Consider the following 20,080-nt stretch of genomic DNA (forward strand, 5'->3'; position numbering starts at 1 on the left):
AACCAATGTCATAAAACAATGTGTACTGACTGTTTAATGAGAAACTATTTGTTCTGTAAACCTTCACCTAAAGTACAATTAAAAAAAAAAAAAAGGAAAAAAAAAGAACACAAGGTGGTTCCAGATTTTAAGCAGAGGCAGAGGAAGGTGTCACAGACACTAACAGGGGAGGCCTTCCAGAGGGACAGAGCAAGGAGCAGCGTCAGGTGCTGCAGAAAAGTCAGGTAAGGTAAGGACTAGACAAGACCCACTGGATTTGACTATAATTTGGTCACTGATGAGTACAGGTCACAGCAAGTGAGGAGCAATGCCAAGGTCTTATGCAATAGATTGAAGTGTGAATAGAAACTGGAAACATTTGCTAGAGAATAAAACTTTAAACTCTCTGCTGACTAACTTGTTTATTACAGGTACTTGAAGGAAATATTTATGGAGAGCTATTTTAATGGCATACACATGAAATCCATTCATTCTCCTCTCTAATTACTCTAGGTTTTATCCCAGAATTAGTTAGGATGATCAGAAAGATGTCTACCTCAACCTCTGTTTTAGTTACCTGAAAAACTGTATTAACAAAAGTCCTGCTTTGCAGGAAAGGACAAAAACAGAGAAGGCTTAAGACACACACACACAAAACAACAAAATGATAGAAGTAAATCACTTCTTCTCAGTAATTACAGTGAATGTAAATGGACTAAATACTCCAATCAAAAGGCAGAGAGTGACAGAATGGATAAAAACATGATCGAGCTATATGCTGTTACAAGAGATACACCTTAAACCCAAGGACACAAATAGGTTGAAAGCGAAATGATGGAAAAAATACTCCATGCAAATAACAGCGAAAAGAAAGCTAGAGTGACAATCTTAATATCAGATGAAGTAGACATTAAAACAAAATCTGTTAGAAAAATAAAGATGGAAATTATATAGAGATAAAAGGGTCAATTAATCAAGAAGATTTAACAATCTTAAATATATATACACCCAATACTGGGGCACCTACATACATAAAGTGAACACTGATAGGATTCAAGGGAGAAATAGATAGTACTACAATAGTAGTTGGAGACTTCAATACACCACTTTCAACACTGGACAGACTATCTAGAAAGAAGATCAACAAGGAAACAGAGGACTTGAATGACACTATAAACCAATAGGACTTAACAGACATATATAGAACACTCTACCCCAAAACAACACATATACATTCTAATCCAGTGCACATGGATCATTCTCGAGGATAGACCACGTTAGGTCATAAAGCAAGTCCTGATAAAATTAAAAAGACTGAAACCATACGAAGTATTTTCTCTGATTACAACTGAGTAAAACTAGAAATCATTAACAGAAAAAAAAAAACCCTGGAAAATACACAAACATATGGAAATTAAACTACACACTATTAAACTACCAATGGGCTAAGGAAGAAATCAAAAGAGAAATCACAAATTTCTTAGTTAAACGAAAATGACAGCACAACATACTAAAACTTATGGGATGCAGCAAAAGTGGTACTCAGAAGGAAACTTACAGTAGTAAATACCTACATGAAGAAAGAGCTCAGATCAACAGCCTAACTCGACAACTCCAGGAACTAGAAAGAGAAGAGTAAATTAAGCCTAAACCTACCGAAAGAAAGATAATAACAAAGATCAGAGCAGAAATAAATAAAACTGAAAACAGAAAAACAATAGAATCAATAAAACCAGAAGTTGGTTCTTTGAAAGTATCAATATAATTGACACACCTTTAGCTAAACTGAAAAAGAAAAGAGAAGAAAAGACGCAAATAACCAAAATAAAAAATGAAACGGGACATTTCAACTGACCCGACAGAAATAAAGAGAATTATGACAGAACATTATGAACAACTATACAGCAACAAACTGGATAATCTAGATGAAATGGACAAATTCTTAGATGCACACAACCTATTCAAACTGACTTGAGGAAATAGAAAGTCTCAATAGACCCATAAAAGAAATCGAATCAGTGATCAAAAACCTCCTAACAAACAAAAAAAAAAAAATCACGGACTAGATGGTTTCACTGGGGAATTCCACCAAACGTTTCAAGAAGAATTGACAGCAATATTGTTTAAACTCTTCCAAAAGACAGAAAAGGAAGAAATATTCCCTAATTTATTCTACGAAGCAAACAACCCCGATAACCAAAACCAGACAAAGACACCACAAGAAAACTACAGGTCAATATCACTTATGAATATGGATGTAAAAATCCTTGACAAAATACTACTGAACAGAATCCATGACCAAGTGGGATTTATTCCAGGAATGCAAGGATGGTTAAACATTAGAAAAATCAATCAACATAATACACCACAACAAAACAAAGAAAAAGAAGCACATGATCATCTCTATGGATGCAGAAAAACCATATGGTAAAATCCAACACCATTTCTTGATGAAAACCCTAAAGAAGACTGGAATAGAAGAGAAACTCCTCAATATGATTCAAGGCATATATGAAAAGGCAACAGCCAACATTATACTTAATGGGTAAAAGACTGAGAGATTTCCCCTTGAAACTGGGAACAAAACAAGGGTGCTCACTCTCACCACTTCTTTTAATATTGTATTAGAAGTCCTAGCCAGAGCAATAAGACAAGAAAAAGAAATAAAAGGTATCCAGGTTGGAAAATAAATAAAATCATCTCTATTCGTGGATGGTACAATCCTATATATAGAAAATTCCAAAGAGTCCACAAGAAAATTTCTGCAGCTAATAGAGGAATTTAGCAAAGTTGTAGAGTACAAGGTCAACAAATAAAAATTAAATTGGGTTTCTATATACCAGCAATGAGAAATCTAAAAGGGAAATGAAGAAAACAATTTTGTTTACAACAGCATCTAAGAGAATAAAATACCTAGGAATAAATCTAACCAGGGAACGGAAAGACTGATACTATGAAAGTATAAAACATTGCTGAAAGAGATTAAAGACTTAAATAAATGGAAAGACATTCCATGTTCATGGATTGGAAAACTTAATATTGTCAAGATGTCAATAATACCCAAAGCAGTCGATAGATTCAATGCAATCCTGATCAAAATTCCAACAGCCTTCTTTACAGAAACAGAAATACTAATCTTCAACTTTATATGGAATGGCAAAAAGCCTTGAATAGCTAAAGCAATGTTTAAAGAGAAGAACAAAGTAGAAGGACTCACACTTCCTGATTTTTAAACATATCATACAGCTAAAGTAATCAAAACAGCCTTGTACTGGTATACCGACAGACACACTGACCAATGAAATAGAATTGAGCGCCCTGAAATAAACCCACACATCTATGGTCAACTGATTTTTGACAAGGATGCTAATAAGTCCATTCGATGGGGAAAGAAGTCTCTTCAATAAATGGTGCTAGGAAAATTGGATTTCTACATGAAGAAAAACGAAACATTCCTCACACCATATATCAAAACAAATTCAAAATAGATTAAGAGCCTAAACATGCGAACTAAAACCATAAAGTTCTTATGAGACGAGGCAGGGGTAATGCTTTCAGGCCTAGCTTTTAACAGTGGATTAGCTAATAACAAAAGCACAGACAGGAAAAGACAAAATAAATGGGGCCCAATAAAAATTAAAAACCTGTTTATCAAAAGACTTTACCATGGAAGTGGAGCCAACATGGCCCCCTAGACAGACGCACCATGCCATCCCTCTGCAGCGAAGATCCAAAAACCTAAGTAAAGGAGATGCAGTTGTCAGTCCTGGAAACCTGAGCATCAAATGAAGGGATAAAGAACTAGCGAATGGAAGAACAAATTGATGGAAAACAGAGAACAAGGAGAGATATGGAGTGGAAGTCCCCTGCCAACAAAAAGGGGACAGCGTCACCATCTTCAAACACAGCCAACAATGGCCCCGGACAGGGATTATGGGAAGGCAACGTCACGGAACTCCCAACAGGAGAAAGAGCACTCAGTAACCAGATTCCCACCTCTCACCCTTCTGGCGAGTAGAAGAATACCCTCCAACCCAGCAGCCCCCACCACCGGGATCTATAATACGAGCACCTTTTATCCCCTGGGCCTGCCCCACCCCCTCCAGCCGTGCAGCTTTTTTTACCCCCTTTTTCTTTCTTTCCTTTCGCCCTCTCACCTAGCCCTGTATGGGCCGCCCCCTCTTCCTGCTGGTTCCACCGTCCTGCCATGTTCTTTCTTTCTTCTTTTGTCTTTTCTCTTTTCCCCCTCCCACCTAACTCCAACTCCATATGCCACTTCCCCGCCCCCAATCGCTGGCCCCCACTATCTGCCATTTTTTGTCTTCGTTTTCTTTCTCCCTCCCACCTAGCTCTGTACACCACCTCACCCCACTTCCAGTTGGCCCCCACCACACTGCCATGGCTAAGGAGCCACTGACCCTCTGCTGCCCTGGTCCGCCCCAGCCCCATCTGCCAAGCTGCCATTTTTTTTCTTTTCTGCTTTTTTTTCTTTCTTTTCCTCCTTTTCTTTCTCCCTCCACCTAGCCCATACACCACCTCACCACCCATCCCGCCAGCCCCCAAGGTCCATCATGCCCACACCATACCATTTTTTTTGTTTTTCTCTTCCTTTTCTTTCTCCTTCCCACCTATCCCCATACGCTACCTCCCCCTTTCTGCCGGCCCCTGCTGCGCCACTGCAGCTAGAGAGCCACTGGCCTGCCGCTGACCTAAGTCTACCCCACTCCCACCTGCTGGAACTGCCATTTTTTTTCTTTTTGTTCTCCCTCCCATGTAGCCCCATATGCCACCTCCCCTCCACACCGGCACCCAGGTCCACCCCACTGCCCCTACTCGCCAGTTCCCACTATGCTGCCATTTTTTTCTGTTTCTTTCCTTTTCTTTCTCCCTCTCACCTAGCCCCATACACCACCTCTCCCACCATCCCACGGGCCCCTGAAGTGCTGCCATAGATACAGTGTCACCAGTGCACCAGCCCACTGCTGTCCTGGGTCCACACTGCCCTTGCCCGCTGGCCCCAAATGCACTGTCAATTTTTCCCTCTTCCTTTTCTTTCTCCCTCCCACCTAGCCCTGTATGCCACCTGTCCCCATCCCACTGGCCCACACTGTGCTGCTGTGGCTGGATAGCGAGCAGCCCCGCCATCGCCTTGGGTCCACCCAGCCCCCACCCACCAGCTCCAGCTGTGCTGCTGTTTTTTTTTACTCCATTATCTTGAATAAAAATAAAGAATCAGATAACTTTCCAGTAGAAGAAAAGCCATTAGAACTACTTGATACGGAATTCAAAAGACTAATATTTAGTGCTCTTCAAAAGTTTAGGAAACAGATTAAGGAAAACAAAGACAAAACCAAAGGAACAAAGGAAAAAATTATGGAAAACACAGATGAAGCCAATGAAAACACAGCCAAAGCAAAGCAGAATTCAGGAAAATAATACATGAACAAAGCTACAAAATAAATAATTGGAAGTCATACAAAAACAACAACTAGAAATCCAAAACATAAAACAACAAAATTTCAGAAATGGAAAACTCAATACAAGGTTTTAGGAGGAAATCTGATTAACAAGATTGAAAACAAATTCATGGATGCCACCTTGTTTGAGGAAAAATCAGAGAAAAGAATGAAGAAAACCTAAAAATTATGGGACACAATTAAGACCAAAATTTTGTGTGTGACCAGAATTCTAGAACAAGGGGAAAAATGGGAAACATAGAGAAGACTGTTGAAGATTTGCTGGCAGAAAACTTCCCAAATATCATAAAAGACAAAAAGCTGACTATCCAAGCTCAACGAACCCCATATAGGACAGACCCCAAAAGAAAGTCACCAAGACATATCAAAATCACACTTGCCAAAACCAAAGACAAAGAAAGAATCCTGAGAGCAGCCTGAGAAAAATGAAGTGACTTACAAAGGGGAAACAATCAGACTAAGCTCTGGTTACTTGGCAGGAACCATATAGGCAAGAAAGCAATGAGATGACACATATAAAACTTTGAAAGAAACAAACAAAAACTGCCAACCAAGAATAATATATCCTGCAAAACTCTCTCTCAAATATGACAGCAAACTTAGGACATTCCCATATAAACAGAAATTAAGAGAATTTGTAAAAATCAAATCAAACTTAAAAGAAATATTAAAGGTAGTCCTTTGGTTAAAGAACCAACAACGTCAGACAACACCCGGAGTCTAGGACACAGGACAGCATCACCCAGATACCAACCTTGGTAAAGAACTCTCAATAACAAAGCTAAAAGACTTAAAACAAGGAAAGAGAGACATCAATCTATAAATGACAACAATGTCAAAACAATAAAAAGGAGGTAAAGGGTGTAAATACAGAAGTTTTAAATGGAGAGGAAGTCAAGGCAATACCAAGTAATAAAAGACCGGTTCAAAATTAGGAAGATAAGGGTAAATTTCAAGGTAACCACAAAGACAGTTAACAAACCTACTCATCAAAATAAAAAAGAAGAAAAACATAAAGACTAAGGAAACACAAAATCTATAATAACAGAAAAAATAAAAAGAAAATCCACAAACAAAAGGAAGTTAGCACAGGAAAGAGAAACAAAGAAAACGTCAGTACCACAAAAAAAAGCACAAGATAGCAATAAACTCATATCTATCATTAATCACACTGAATGTAAATGGCTTAAATGCGCCAGTAAAAGGACAGAGAGTGGCAGAATGGATAAAAAAACATGACCCATTGATATGCTGTCTGCAAGACACACACCTTAGACACAAAGAAATAAATATATTAAAAGGATGGAAAAAATATATCAAGCAAACAGTAACCAAAAAAGAGGAGTGGCAATACTAAGATTAAATAGACTTTAAGATAAAATCCATCATAAAAGACAGGGAAGGACATTATATAATGATTAAAGGGACATAACCAAGAAGACATAACCTTAACCAAATAACAGGGCTCTGAAATACATAAAACAAACTCTAACAGCAATGAAAAGAGAAACAGCTCCACAATAATAGTAGGAAGCTTCAATACATCACTCTTGGTAAAGGACAGAACATCTAGAAAGAAACTCAACAAAGATACAGAAGACCTAAAGGCCACAATCAACCAACTTGACCTCACAGACATATATAAAACACTCCATCCAACAGCAGCAAAGTATACATTCTTTTGCAATGACATGGAACGTTCTACAGAATAGACCACATTTTAGGCCACAAAGCAACCCTCAATAAAATCCAAAACATCGAAATAATAGAAATCATTCTCGCTAATCACACCTTAGAAGTAGAAATCAGTAACAGGAACACAAAGGAAAAAATGATCAAATATATGGAAACCAAATAACACCTTAAAAACAACTGGGTAATAGAAGAAACCAAAGAGGGAATAAAAAATGCGTAGAATCAAATAAGAATGAAAACACTTCATACCAAAACCTTTGGGATACAGCAAAGGCAGTGTTCAGAGGTCAATTTATAGCAAATAACACACACATCTAAAAAGGAAAATGGACCAAAATCAAAATGTTAGCACTACAACTGGAACAAATAGAGAACAGCAAAAGAAGCCCACAGCCACCAGAAGAAAGGCAATAATAAAGATCAGAGCAGAAAGAGAACAGAAAAACAACTGAAAGAATCAACAAGACCAAAAGTTTGTTCTTTGAAAAGAGCAACAAAATCGACAAACCACTGGCCAAACTGACAAGAAAAAACAGGAGAGGAAGCAAATAACCTAAATAAGAAATGAGATGGGGACACTGTAACAGACCCAACTGAAATAAAAAGGTCATAATGGAATACTATGAAAAACTGTACTCCAACAAATTTGAGAATCTAGAGGAAATAGAAAAATTCCTAGAAACACACTACCTACCTAAACGAACCCAAACTGACATAGAAAATCTGACCAGACCCATAAAAGAGAAGAGGCTGAAGCGATAATTTTTAAAACACTCACAACAAAATAAGCTGTGGCCTAGACAAGTTTACTGCAGAATTCTACCAAACATTCAAAGAAAAGTTCACAACAATACTACTCCAACTATGTCAGAACACAGAAAAGAAAGGAGTACTCCTGAATTTATTCTGTGAAGCTAGTATAACCCTGATACCAAAGCCAGGCTAAGACACCACAAAAAAAGAAAGTTATAGACCAATATCTCTCATGAATATAGATGCAAAAATTCTAGCCAATAGAATTCAGCATCATATCAAAAAAATAATAAACCACAAGCAAATGGGATTCACATCAGGTACGCAAGGATGGTTCAGTATTAGAAAATCAATCAGCATAATCTACCATACAAATAGAAAAAAAGGAAAAGGATCACAGGATCATCTCAATCGATGTAGAAAAGGTATTTAATAAAGTCCAACACCCATTCCTGATAAAAACTCTCAATAAACTAGGAACAGAAGGTGTCTTAGTCATCTACTGCTGCTGTAACAGAAATACCACAAGTGGATGGCTTCAACAAACAGAAGTTTATTCTCTCACAGTCTAGTATGCTAGAAGTCCAAATCCAGGGCGTCAGCTCCAGGGGAAGGCTTTCCCTCTCTGTTGGCTCTGGAGGAAGGTCCTTGTCATCAATCTTCCCTTGGACTAGGAGCTTCTCCTTGCAGGAACCCCGGGTCCAAAGGATGCGTTCTGCTCCCGGCGCTGCTTTCTTGGTGGTATGAGGTCCCCAATGTTTCTCTGCTCACGTCTTTTATATCTCAAAAGAGATTGGCTTAAGGCACAACCTAATCTTGTAGAACTCATCATCGTAACTGCCACCTATCCCACCTCATTAACATCATACAGGAAGGATTTACAACACATAGGAAAATCACATTAGATGACAAAATGGTGGACAATCACACAATACTGGGAACCATGGCCTAACCAAATTGATACCCATATTTTTGGGGGACACAATTCAATCCATGACAGAAGGGAAATTCCTCAACATAATAAAGGGCATCTACACAAAACCAAAAACCAACATCATTCTCAATGGAGAGAGGCTGAAAGCATTCCCCCTGAGAACAGGAACAAGACAAAGATGCCCTTTAACACCACTCCTATTTAACATTGTGCCAGAAGTCCTACTATAGCAATAGGGCAAAAAAAAGAAATAAAGGGCATCCAAATTGGAAAGGAAGAAGTAAAACTATGCCCATCTGCAGATGATAGGATCTTATACATAAAGAGCCCCAAAGATTACAAAAGGAAACTACTGGAACTAATGGAAAGATTCAACAGAGTAGCAGGATACAAGATAAACATACAAAACTCAGTTGGCTCCTATTCAATAAAGAGAACATCAAAAAAGAAATTGGGAAAATAATACCATTTATAATAGCCCCTAAAAAAAAATACTTAGGAATATAATCTAACCAGGAACGTAAAAACTTACACAAAGAAAACTACAACACACAAGTGCAAGAAACCAAGAGATCTACATAAATGGAAACACATACCATGCTCAGATACAAAGACTCAACATTGTGAAAATGTCAATTCTACCCAAAGTGATCTAAAAATATAATACAATCCCAATCCAAGTATCAATCCCGATCCAAATATCAACAGCATTCTTTAATGAGATGAAAAAACTAATCACCAACTTTATTTGAAAGGAAAGAGACTCCAGATAAGCAAAGGATTACTGAAGAAAAAGAACAAAGCAAGAGGCCTCACACTACCTGATCTCAGTACCTACTATACAGCCACGGTAGTGAAAACAGCCTGGCACTGCTACAATGACAGACACATAGACCAATGGAAAAGAATTAAGAACCCAGACATAAATCCATCCACCCATGGTCACTTAATCTTCCACAAAGGGCCAAAGTCCATTAAACGGGGAAAAGTAGTCTTTTTAACAAATAGTGCTGGCAAAGTTGGATGTCCATCTATTAAAAAATATGAAACAGGACACATACCTCACACTATACAAAAAACTAACTCAGAATGGATCTAAGACTATAAAACTTAAAATGATTAAAGATCATGGAACAAAAGATAGGGACAACACCAGGGCCCTAAAACATGGCATAAATACAACACAAAGCATAACTGACAATGTACAAACACCAGATGATAAACTAGATAACAGGGAGCTCCTAAAAAGTAAACACTTATGTTCATCAAAAGACTCCACCAAAACAGTAAAAAGAGAAACTATAGACTGGGAAAAAATTTTTGGCTACAACTTATCCAACAAAGATCTAAAATATATAGAACACTTCTAAAAATGTATAGAATACGTCTAAAATACTTCTACTCTAAAATGTATAGAATACTTCAATACCTCAACAACAAAAAGACAATCCAGTTAAAAAATGGGCAAAGGATATGGACACTTCACCAAAGAAGACATTCAGGCAGTTAACTGACACATGAGGAAATGCTTGTGATCATTAGCCATTAGAGAAATGTACATCAAAACTACACTGAGATACCAACTCACCCCAACATTACTAGCAGTAATAATAATTTAAAAAAAAACAGAAAATAACAGATGTTGGAGAGGCTGCAGGGAGATTGAAACTCTTATGCACTGCTGGTGGAAATGCAAAATGGTACAACCACTATGGAAAACAATATGACGCCTCCTTAAAAAGCTAGAAATGGAAATACCATACAATCCAGCAATCCTAGAGAAATAAAAGCAGTCACACGAATAGACATATGCACATCCATGTTCATTGCAGCATTATTCACAGTAGCAAGAGGATGGACACAACTTAAGTGCCCATCAACAGATGAATGGATAAAAAATTATGGTACATATACAAAATGGCATACTATGCAATGATAAAGAACAATGATAAATCTGCAAAATATCTCACAGCATGGATGAACTGGAGGGCATTATACTGAGTGAAATAAGTCACTAACAAAAGGCCAAATATTGTATGAGACCACTACTACAAAAACCCAAGAAAAGGTCTACACACAGAAGAAAACATTCTTTGATGGTTATGAGGGAGGGGAGGAGTGAGGAGGGGAAATCACTAACTAGATAGTAAACAAGTGATAACTTTGGTGAAGGGGAAGACTACAAACAATACAGCAGAAGTCAGCACAACTTGACCAAGTCAAAGTCATAGAAGCTTCCTAGACACACATCCAAACACTCTGAGGGACTGAGTTACTGGGGCTGAGGGCCTGGGACCATAGTCTCGAGGGACATCTAGGTCAACTGGCATAACACAGTTCATAAAGAAAATGTTCTACATCCTACGTTGGTGAGTAGCTTCTGGGGTCCTAAAGCTTGCAAGCAGGCATCTAAGATACATCTATTGGTCCCATCCCATCCAGAGCAAAGGAGAATGAAAAAAACCAAAGACACAAGGAAAATATTAGTCCAAAGGACTAATGGACCACATAAACCACAACCTCCACCAGCCTGAGGCCGGAAGAGCTAGATGGTGCCTGGCTACTACCACCAACCACTCTGAGAGGGTCCTGGACAGAGTAAGATAAAACTGTAAAACAAAATTCAAATTCACACACACAAAAAAAGACTAGACTTACTGGTGTTACAGAGACTGGAGGAACCTCCAAGACTATGACCACTGGGCACTCTAGTAACTCAAAACTGAAGCCACTCTCAAAGTCCACCTTTCAGCCAAAGATTAGACAGGCCTATAAAACAAACAACAACACACATGAGGAAGGTGCTTTCTAGTTTAATCAAATATTCTAGACCAAATGGGCAATAACTGCCTAAAAGCAAAGCCAAGAAGGCAGGAAGGGACAGGAAAACTGGACAAATGGACATGGGAAACCCAGAGTGGAAATGGGGAGATGCTGACACATTGTGGAGATTGCAACCAATGTCTCAAAACAATCTGTGTATAAATTTTTGAATGAGAAACTAATTTCCACTGTAAACTTTCACCTGAACCACACTTAAAAAAAAAAGCAAGAAAAAAAAAGACTTTCCCAAAAAAGTCTAAAGGCACGCTACTGACTGAGAGAATATCTTCGGAAACCATTAATCTGACAAGAATCTAATATCCAAGATATACATAAAACTTGGACAACTTAACAACAAAAAGACAAATGACTCAATCATAAAATGGGCAAAGGACTCGAACAGACATTTCACTGAAGAAGACATTCAAACGGCCACCAAATACATAAAAAGATGTTCAGGGTCATTAGCCATTAGACAGATGCAAATCAAAACCACAGATTTCACTCCCGCTAGGATGGCTAGGAAACCCTGGTGGTGTAGTGGTTAAGAGCTACGACTGCTAAACAAAAGGTCAGCAGTTCAAATCCACCAGGTGCCCCTTGGAAACTCTATGGGGCAGTTCTACTCTGTCCTATAGGGTCACTATGAGTTGTAATTGACTGGACTGCAAAGGTTTGGTTTAGTTTGGTTTTAGAATGGCTAAGATAAAACTGAAAATAGTAAGTGTTGGTGAGGATGTGGGAAAATTGAAACCCTTACCCACTGCTGGTGGGAATATAAAATGGTACAGCCATTGTGGAAAACAGTGTGGTGGTTCCTCAAAAAACTAAACATGGAACTACCATATGACCCAGCAAATTCCACTTGCAGGTATATACCCAGAAAACCTAAAAGCAGAGACTTGTACACCAATGTTCACTGCAGCACTATTCACAATAGCCAAAAGGTGGAAACAATCTAAATGCCCACCAATAATGAATGGATAAACAAAATGTAGTAGATTCGTACAATGGAATACCACTAAGCCAGTAGAAAAAAGGAAGTCTTGATACATGCTACAATATGGATGGAGCTGGAAGACATTATGCTGAGTGAAATAAGTCAATGACAAAAGGACAAATACTGTATAACCTCACTTATACAGAAAGATAAGAAAATGCAAATGTATATAGAACAAAGTTTATTTGTGGTTACTAGGAGTGGGAGGGAGGGGAAAGAGGGAGGTTAATGGTGATGAAAATATTGCATTGATTAAGGGTAGGGTTGCACAGTCGATTATCATAACTGATGTCAATAAGTTGTATACCTGTAAAAAGTTGAATTGACAAAAGCTGTGTGATAAGATACATTTACAACAATGACAAAAAAAAAAAAAAAAGAGTAGCTCCTGAGGCTGCTTATGCACAACCAAAAAACCTCATGGGATTTGGTTTCTTGGTTTGGAGGTTTTGGTCATGGTTTCATGGGACATCCCAGGTAACTGGCCTAATAACATGTTTAGTGCTTCTGTTCTACCTCCTAGTTCAATGCATAGTGCCTGGGGTCTTAAAAGCTTCCAAGTGGTCATTCAAGGCACAACTGGTTTCTATTCGCCTAGATCAACAGAGGAAGAAGGAGCATCAGGAATAGGAAGAGGATATGGAATGTGGGCTGAATCTCTCCATGAACAACTGCCTCCTTTGCCAGGAGACCAGAAGAACTGGATGTTGCTGGCTACCATTACTAAACATTTTGATCAAAATGGGGAAAATGCAGAACAGAAATTCAAATTCTCATGGACTCCAGATTTCCTGGAGCCATGAAGGTTGGATGAACTCCTGAAACTACTGACGTGAACCAAACGAAACCGAACCCGTTGCCACCAGTCAATTCTGACTCATAGCAACACCAGAAGACAAAGTAGAACTGCCCCATAGGGTTTCCAAGGAACGGCTGGTGGATTTGAACTACTGACGTTTTGGTTAGCACCTGAGTTCGTAACCACTGTGCCACACCAGGGCTCCTCTACTGACCTGAGATAATCTTTAAACCTTAAACTAAAACTAGCCCCCTGAAGTCTTCTTCAAACCAAACAAAAGTTTAGCTTAACTCGTAGAAAATGTCTGCGTTGAGCATTATGCTCTTTTAAGAACTAACTATATGGGATCAAACGGACAACAGGAACTTGAAAGATTAGACAGGAACCTTACGTGACAGTGAAGTTATGTTACTGGGGGAGGAACAACTCAGAAAAGGAGGATGAGAATGTTTGCACAACTTAAAGAATGTAATCAATGCCACTAAATTCTACACGCAGAAACTATTGAATTGGTGCATGTTTTGCTGTGTATACCCTCAACAACAACAACAACAACAGTCCTACTTTGGCACTATGCCCTCTACTTTCACTGAGGAACAAGAAGCAACATCCTGCATTTACTTCAGGGTTGTTACTGAAAACATTTGCATTATCACCTACATGAAGCCCAACAAAGCTATTTTTCCAAATTTCTGTCTTCAGGCTCTATGAGGCACCAGTTTGGTTATTCTTCTCATCAATGCAACTCTTTCTACTGTATGAGTATGAACTTGCAGCTTGATTTTGAAAAATCTGTAACATCAGATAACACACATCAGTCCACATGCTCACTTTGCTCTGCCATTCATCTGCTCTTCTATATCTTTCCTGAAGAGTCTGACCATTTCTATTTCTACTTTTCCATGTTAATGTACAAACAATTAAAACATTTATAAAATCCATAAGAAAAGAAATACACAAAATAAGAAAAGGTGTTAATAAATAACTTACCTTAAGTGTGTTCATTTTTTGCTGCTCTTAGAAAGGTGTAGAGGATTGTGAAGGATAACCTGGGGGGTAAGAAAAGAGGAATGGAGTCATGAGGTCTGATCAGCTCCTAAATTCACCTCCCTAACAATCTGCTGGGAAAAGGCTTCCCTAAAGGGAACTGCTCCTTTGACCCTTGAGAAGGGGCAGGAAGCACAACATAAAGGAAGCACCTCTTGAATATGTACATCTCTATGTGATCATGTGGGCTTAAACTTTCAGTTTCTCATTTCATGAATATAAATTTTTTCCTATTGATTTATTAACAATTTATGCCCACTCTAATTAACAAAAAACTACAATAAAAATATTAATAATAGAAAATCAACAGAAAACTAAAGAAAAGATGGGATACTTACCGACAAAGGGTATTTAATCTTTTTATTCTAACTTGGTTGTAATTTCTCAAGAAGACATTTTAACAAGACACTGCTGGTGACTCACCTGTGACAAAGTAAACAGCACTGTGCTTTGCTCCTAGTTCTGTGCTGGGTGACCCTGGACAAGTCACTCATCTCAGGCCCAATATTTTTTTTAGCTTTCGAAAGAGTCAGAAATAGAAACTCTTTCCTGTAATATCATTTTGTGATTCTGTATGTTCAAGTTAGAGGCAGCCTCAGAATCTCTTAAATGCTGCTGTGGTGATGGAAATGGTGTGAGAGTGGTAGAGAACCTGGAAAAGGAAGAAACAGGACTGTTTAGGTTTCCCTCAGCTCTGGCTGGTTATGCCTTCCCTGGAAACCATGCCCTAGCAGCCCTCCAGTGAAGTGGCTTTTCCTATGCAGCCTAATAGCCACCCATTCCTTTCAACCCCAGGTCACCACCTTCTGCAAGTTGGTCTATAGTGTCCACTGTCCCACACTCTGTGATGGTTTCTGGATGTGAATGACATCATGAAGTTTGACTTACTCTGGGCAGGGGGACCAAGAACTGCTTCTGGTCGTGTGAATCAGGACCTGCTCCTCTCTGGGCTTGGCTCTTCTGACTCTGCTTTGAAGTATTCATGAGGGGTCTCTGTCACATGGACAGGCCCCCAGGTGGGCCTCCTGTCTCCGGGGCTCCCTCTTTCCTGCCTCCTAAGAGCTGCTTTGTTACAGGTCTGGGATCTGGGCCTGGGTTACAAATTTGCTTTAGGTGAAACCATCATCTACAGCAGGGTTTCTCAATCTCAGCATTATTGAAATTTTCAGCTGGATAATTCCTTGTTGTAGGGGGCTGTCCTGTGTGCACTGCAAGATGTTTAGCAGTATTTCTGGCCTTTACCCACAAGATGCCAGAAGCACCCACTCTACAGTTGTGACAACCAAAAAATGTCTCCACACATTTCCAGAAGTCCCGTGGGGAGCAAAATCGCCCCCACTTGAGAACCACTGATGCAGGTTCTTAAACCTAACTCTCTTGGAATTCATTACAACTGTGCTTTACCGCAGCCACTAGCCACATGTGACTACTGAGCACTTAAAATGTGGCTAGTGCCACATGTTGAAATAACATTTTAGATGTACTGGGTTAAAAATATATTCTTGAAATTAATTTCCCTTGTTTCTTTCTACTTTTTAATGTTGCTACTAGAAAATTTAATATTATATATGTGGCTCATCTTATCTTATCTGGACAGCACTATGCTAGAATATCAGACCATGCCTTCTGAAGAAAGGGAGAGCCTGGACAGTGCAGAAGGGGCCAGAAGCTTCAGCTTGATCCAGGGGCTCTAATGAGATGACAGAAATCCAGAATACATAAACATATTTGCCACATAGTGAGATTCTGTCCACACCTTCTTCACCTGGGGATTTGGGGACAAGTCTCTCTGCTAAGTGCTGTGAGGGCTGCAACACTGAGTTTTAGGGAGGTAAGATGCTAGAAATAGCCTGGTTTGGGAGTAAAGCATATCTGTACTTTTGTATCTTAGCTTCCTCATTCTTTGTGACCTTAGGTATATTATTTCACACCTCTGAGCCCATTTTCTTCTCTTTTAAAATGATATATATAAATAAGGTGGTTGTGAAGAAATGAAATACTAATGCCTTCCAAATACGATCGGAGTCACCATTTACATATTAACCGGCAATTGGCGAAATGCTTTACAGGCGATGACATCTCTCAGAACAGCGCCACGAAGGTTTACTAATATTCTCTTTTTTAGGTGAGAAACCTGACTCTTACCCAAGTGACAGCGTTGGAATTTACCCGAGTGTCTCTGGATCCAGAGCTCGGGCTCTCGCCACAGGCCCACCACCCGCATTTTCCGGCAGGTTCACGATGCACACTATAAAGGCACATTCCCCTCCCGCCGCCGGAATGGGCTTTCGCCGGTCGGGCTGCAGGCTGAGCCGGGCCGACAGTCCCCACAACCCGGCTGCACCGAGCACCGCCACCTGACAAAGACTCAGTCCCACCTGCGCTCCAGGGGCCCGCGGAGTTGGAATTCGCCCCCACAGGCCTTTCTCAAGCCGGGCTCGAGCACGGAGGCTGGGGTTCCACCTGAGTGATTTCCAGGACTTCTCGATCCCGCCCCTAAAGTACAAGCTGCTGACCTTCCAGGTCGACAGGTCGCGCAGTGCTCCGCCCCCATTCCCTCACCTGAAGTGCGCACCCTCTAAACCCGCGTGCCGGCAAGAACGGAAGCAGGAAGGAGGAGGGGCTGGACTACACATGCGCAGAGCGAGGGCGGAATACCGGTTCCAGGATGCCGCGCGATAAGCCCATAACGTTCAAGACTACATTTCCTATAAAACACCGCGCGTGCTCCTAGTGATTTTTCTTTTTCTTTCTCTTTTCAAAAAGCATTAGGAAGTTAGAAAATGTTGTCATAGACAATCTGTGTTAATACCTGGAGCCCAGGTTCTCCTAGAGCCCTCAGATGTGATGGGTTATATCTTATAACAGCAAATGGAATGTGTGGCTCTCCATCGGGTCCTGGTTGGAGAAAACGAGCTGCAGAAGACATTTCAGAACAATTAGGGAAACTTGAATACATCAACTGGATCTTAGAAATATTAAGGAAAGTTACCGTTACTTTTGTTAATTTTAATAATATTGGCATTATGTAGGTAATTTTATTTTTTAGAGATGCATATTATTTAGGGTTGTAACATGTATTTGTAATTGCCTTTAAAATATTCTAGCAAAAACAATTAGAAAAGGTAAATATAGCAAAATGTTAGGAATTCTTATATCTAGAAAATGGGAATGCTTATTTACTATTTTCTACCTCTCTATGTGTTTAAACATTTGTAATATAAAGTTTATAAAGGTAGAAATTTGGGCAGTTCCTCCACAACTGTGCCTTTTTAATTCAGAGCTGCCAAGAGAAGTAAAGATATATGTGAACTGCTCTTGTGAATAAAACTGTGAAATGTAAGAAATACTAGAAAAATGGAGCCAATCATTACCATAAAAAAAAAAAAATCTGTGACCCTCGGAGTTTATCTCTTGGGGAAGGGGAAAGGAAGCAAGTAAGTTGTTCACATTTAGGTAAGCAATACCTGAAAGTACACACAATGCAAAATAAGAACATGATTATCATGCAAATTAGGCATCTCCTAGAGACGAATTTCCTTAAAATTTATGTGTGCACACTTCTGACTTTCCCCCCCCACCAAATTAGGACTCTCTGAGCACAGTATTATATGATCCTCTTTTTACTAAATAATATAGATATAGCTAGCTATATAACTATACATCTATTTATAGCTAGCTAGCTATATAACTAACCGGAACCCGTTGCCATCGAGTTGATTCCAACTCATAGCGACCCTACAGGACAGAGTAGAACTGCCCCATCTACCTATCTATATACTTTTTCTTGGTCAACATTATTTTTTAACATCAATTATATTTATATGCCAATGATAAAAAGAAAGTTAAGTCTCTATTGGTAAGAATAAAAAGGATTAATGCAATCAGTAAGTTAGTGCAACTTATGTGAGTCAAGGTATAAAACTTTATTCTGTTGACACTGAGGAAAAAGTTTTAATAAATGCCCGTTTCCTAGGCAAAAAGACTAAAATTTCTTTAACAAAATTCCAATCAGAATTCTCAAAAAGTGTTTTTCTCTTTGACATTTTAATATTTTGTTTGTTAACCTAAAGGAACAATTCCAACTTGCATTTAAATAAAAACTTATAGTAATGATCAGAAAAGAACTGAAAATGCACAATAATGCTTCTGTATTTATATAGATGCTGTCACCGATTGAATTGTGTCCCCCAAAAATATGTGTCAACTTGATTAGGCCATGATTCCCAGTATTGTGTGGTTGTCTTCCATTTTGTGATTGTAATTTTATGTTAAAGAGGATTAGGGTGAGACTGTAACGCCCTTCCTTACTAAGGTAACTCCCTGATCCAATGTAAAGGGAATTTCCCTGGGGTGTGGCCTGCACCACCTTTTATCTTACAAGAGGTAAAAGGAAAGGGAAGCAAGCAGAGGGTGGGGACTTCAAACCACCAAGAAAGCAGTGCTGGGAGCAGACCTTGTCCTTTGGACCTGAGGTTCCTTCGCTGACATGCTCCCAGACTGCGGAAAGATTGATGACAAGGACCTCCCTTCAGAAGTGACAGAGAGAGAGAGCCTTCCCCTGGAGCTGATGCCCTGAATTTGGCGTTGTAGCCTACTAGACTAAAACAGAATGGACATCTCTTTCTTAAAGCCATCCACTTGTGGTGTTCGTTATAGCAGCACTAGATGACTAAGACAGATGCTATTGCTAAAATATTAACAGATTGGTCCTGGTGCAACAGAAGTTCAAGTCTAGGAAGATGAGAAAGTGAGAACCTAGTATGTGTCAGAGCTGGCGTTTAATGCAACGGGAAAGAGAAGATTCAATAATCTCCTTACGGCAAAGAGGTGCTTAGGTGTGTAGCGTTATCTCATTACTTTAATACATATATATATAATTACTAATGCTGCTAACCAACAGGTTGGCAGTTTGAATCCACCAGGTGCTCCTTGGAAACCCTATGGGAGCAGTTCTACTCTGTCCTATAGGGTCACTATGAGTTGGAATCAACTCAACGGCAACGGGTTTGGTTTTGGTTTTCGGTTAATGATGTTATGCATCTTTTTATATGCTTACCTGACATCTATATATCTTCTCTGGTGAAGTATCTGTTCAGATCCCTTACCCATTTAAACAAGTTGTTGTTTTCTAATGGTTGAGTTTTAAGGGTTCTTTATATATTACAGATACAAGTCCTGTATCAGATGTGTGATTTATAAGTACTGTCTCTCCAGTCTTTGTCTTGTCTTTACGGTGTCTTAACAGCAAACAGCTTTTTAATATTGATGTACTTGATTTAGCAGTAATTTCTTTTACAGTTCATACATTTGGTGTCATACATAAAAACTCACTGCCAAAACCAAGGTTACTTAGATTTTCTCCTCTATTTTCTTTTGGAAGTTTTATAGTTTTACATTTTATATTTCAGTCTATTTCCCATTTTGAGTTAATTTTTGTGTAAAGGGTGAGATATGAGTCAAGGTTCATTTTTTGTATATGGACATCCAATTGTTCCAGCACCATTCATTGGTAAGACTTACTGTTTCTTCTATGAATTGCCTTCTGATATATGCCTATTCTTTTTAGATAC

At 39.1% G+C, this 20,080-nt stretch overlaps 1 protein-coding gene across 1 annotated transcript in view; it reads right to left on the bottom strand.

Annotated features, from left to right (window-relative positions):
• The window catches only part of ZNF510 (zinc finger protein 510), a 44,723-nt gene extending 27,663 nt beyond the window's left edge, over positions 1 to 17,060 (bottom strand). The window contains exons 1-3 of the mRNA XM_023735843.1: positions 16,886 to 17,060; positions 14,931 to 15,159; positions 14,451 to 14,509 (exon numbers count right to left, since the gene is read on the bottom strand). Coding sequence (XP_023591611.1) covers positions 14,451 to 14,465 — 15 coding nt within the window. The 5' untranslated portion in view covers positions 14,466 to 14,509; positions 14,931 to 15,159; positions 16,886 to 17,060. The remainder of the gene's footprint in view (positions 1 to 14,450; positions 14,510 to 14,930; positions 15,160 to 16,885) is intronic.
• Between the last annotated feature and the right edge of the window lie 3,020 nt (positions 17,061 to 20,080).

This window comes from Trichechus manatus, unplaced genomic scaffold (assembly GCF_000243295.1).
Source record: "Trichechus manatus latirostris isolate Lorelei unplaced genomic scaffold, TriManLat1.0 scaffold00082, whole genome shotgun sequence".
NCBI classification, from domain to species: Eukaryota; Metazoa; Chordata; class Mammalia; order Sirenia; family Trichechidae; genus Trichechus; species Trichechus manatus.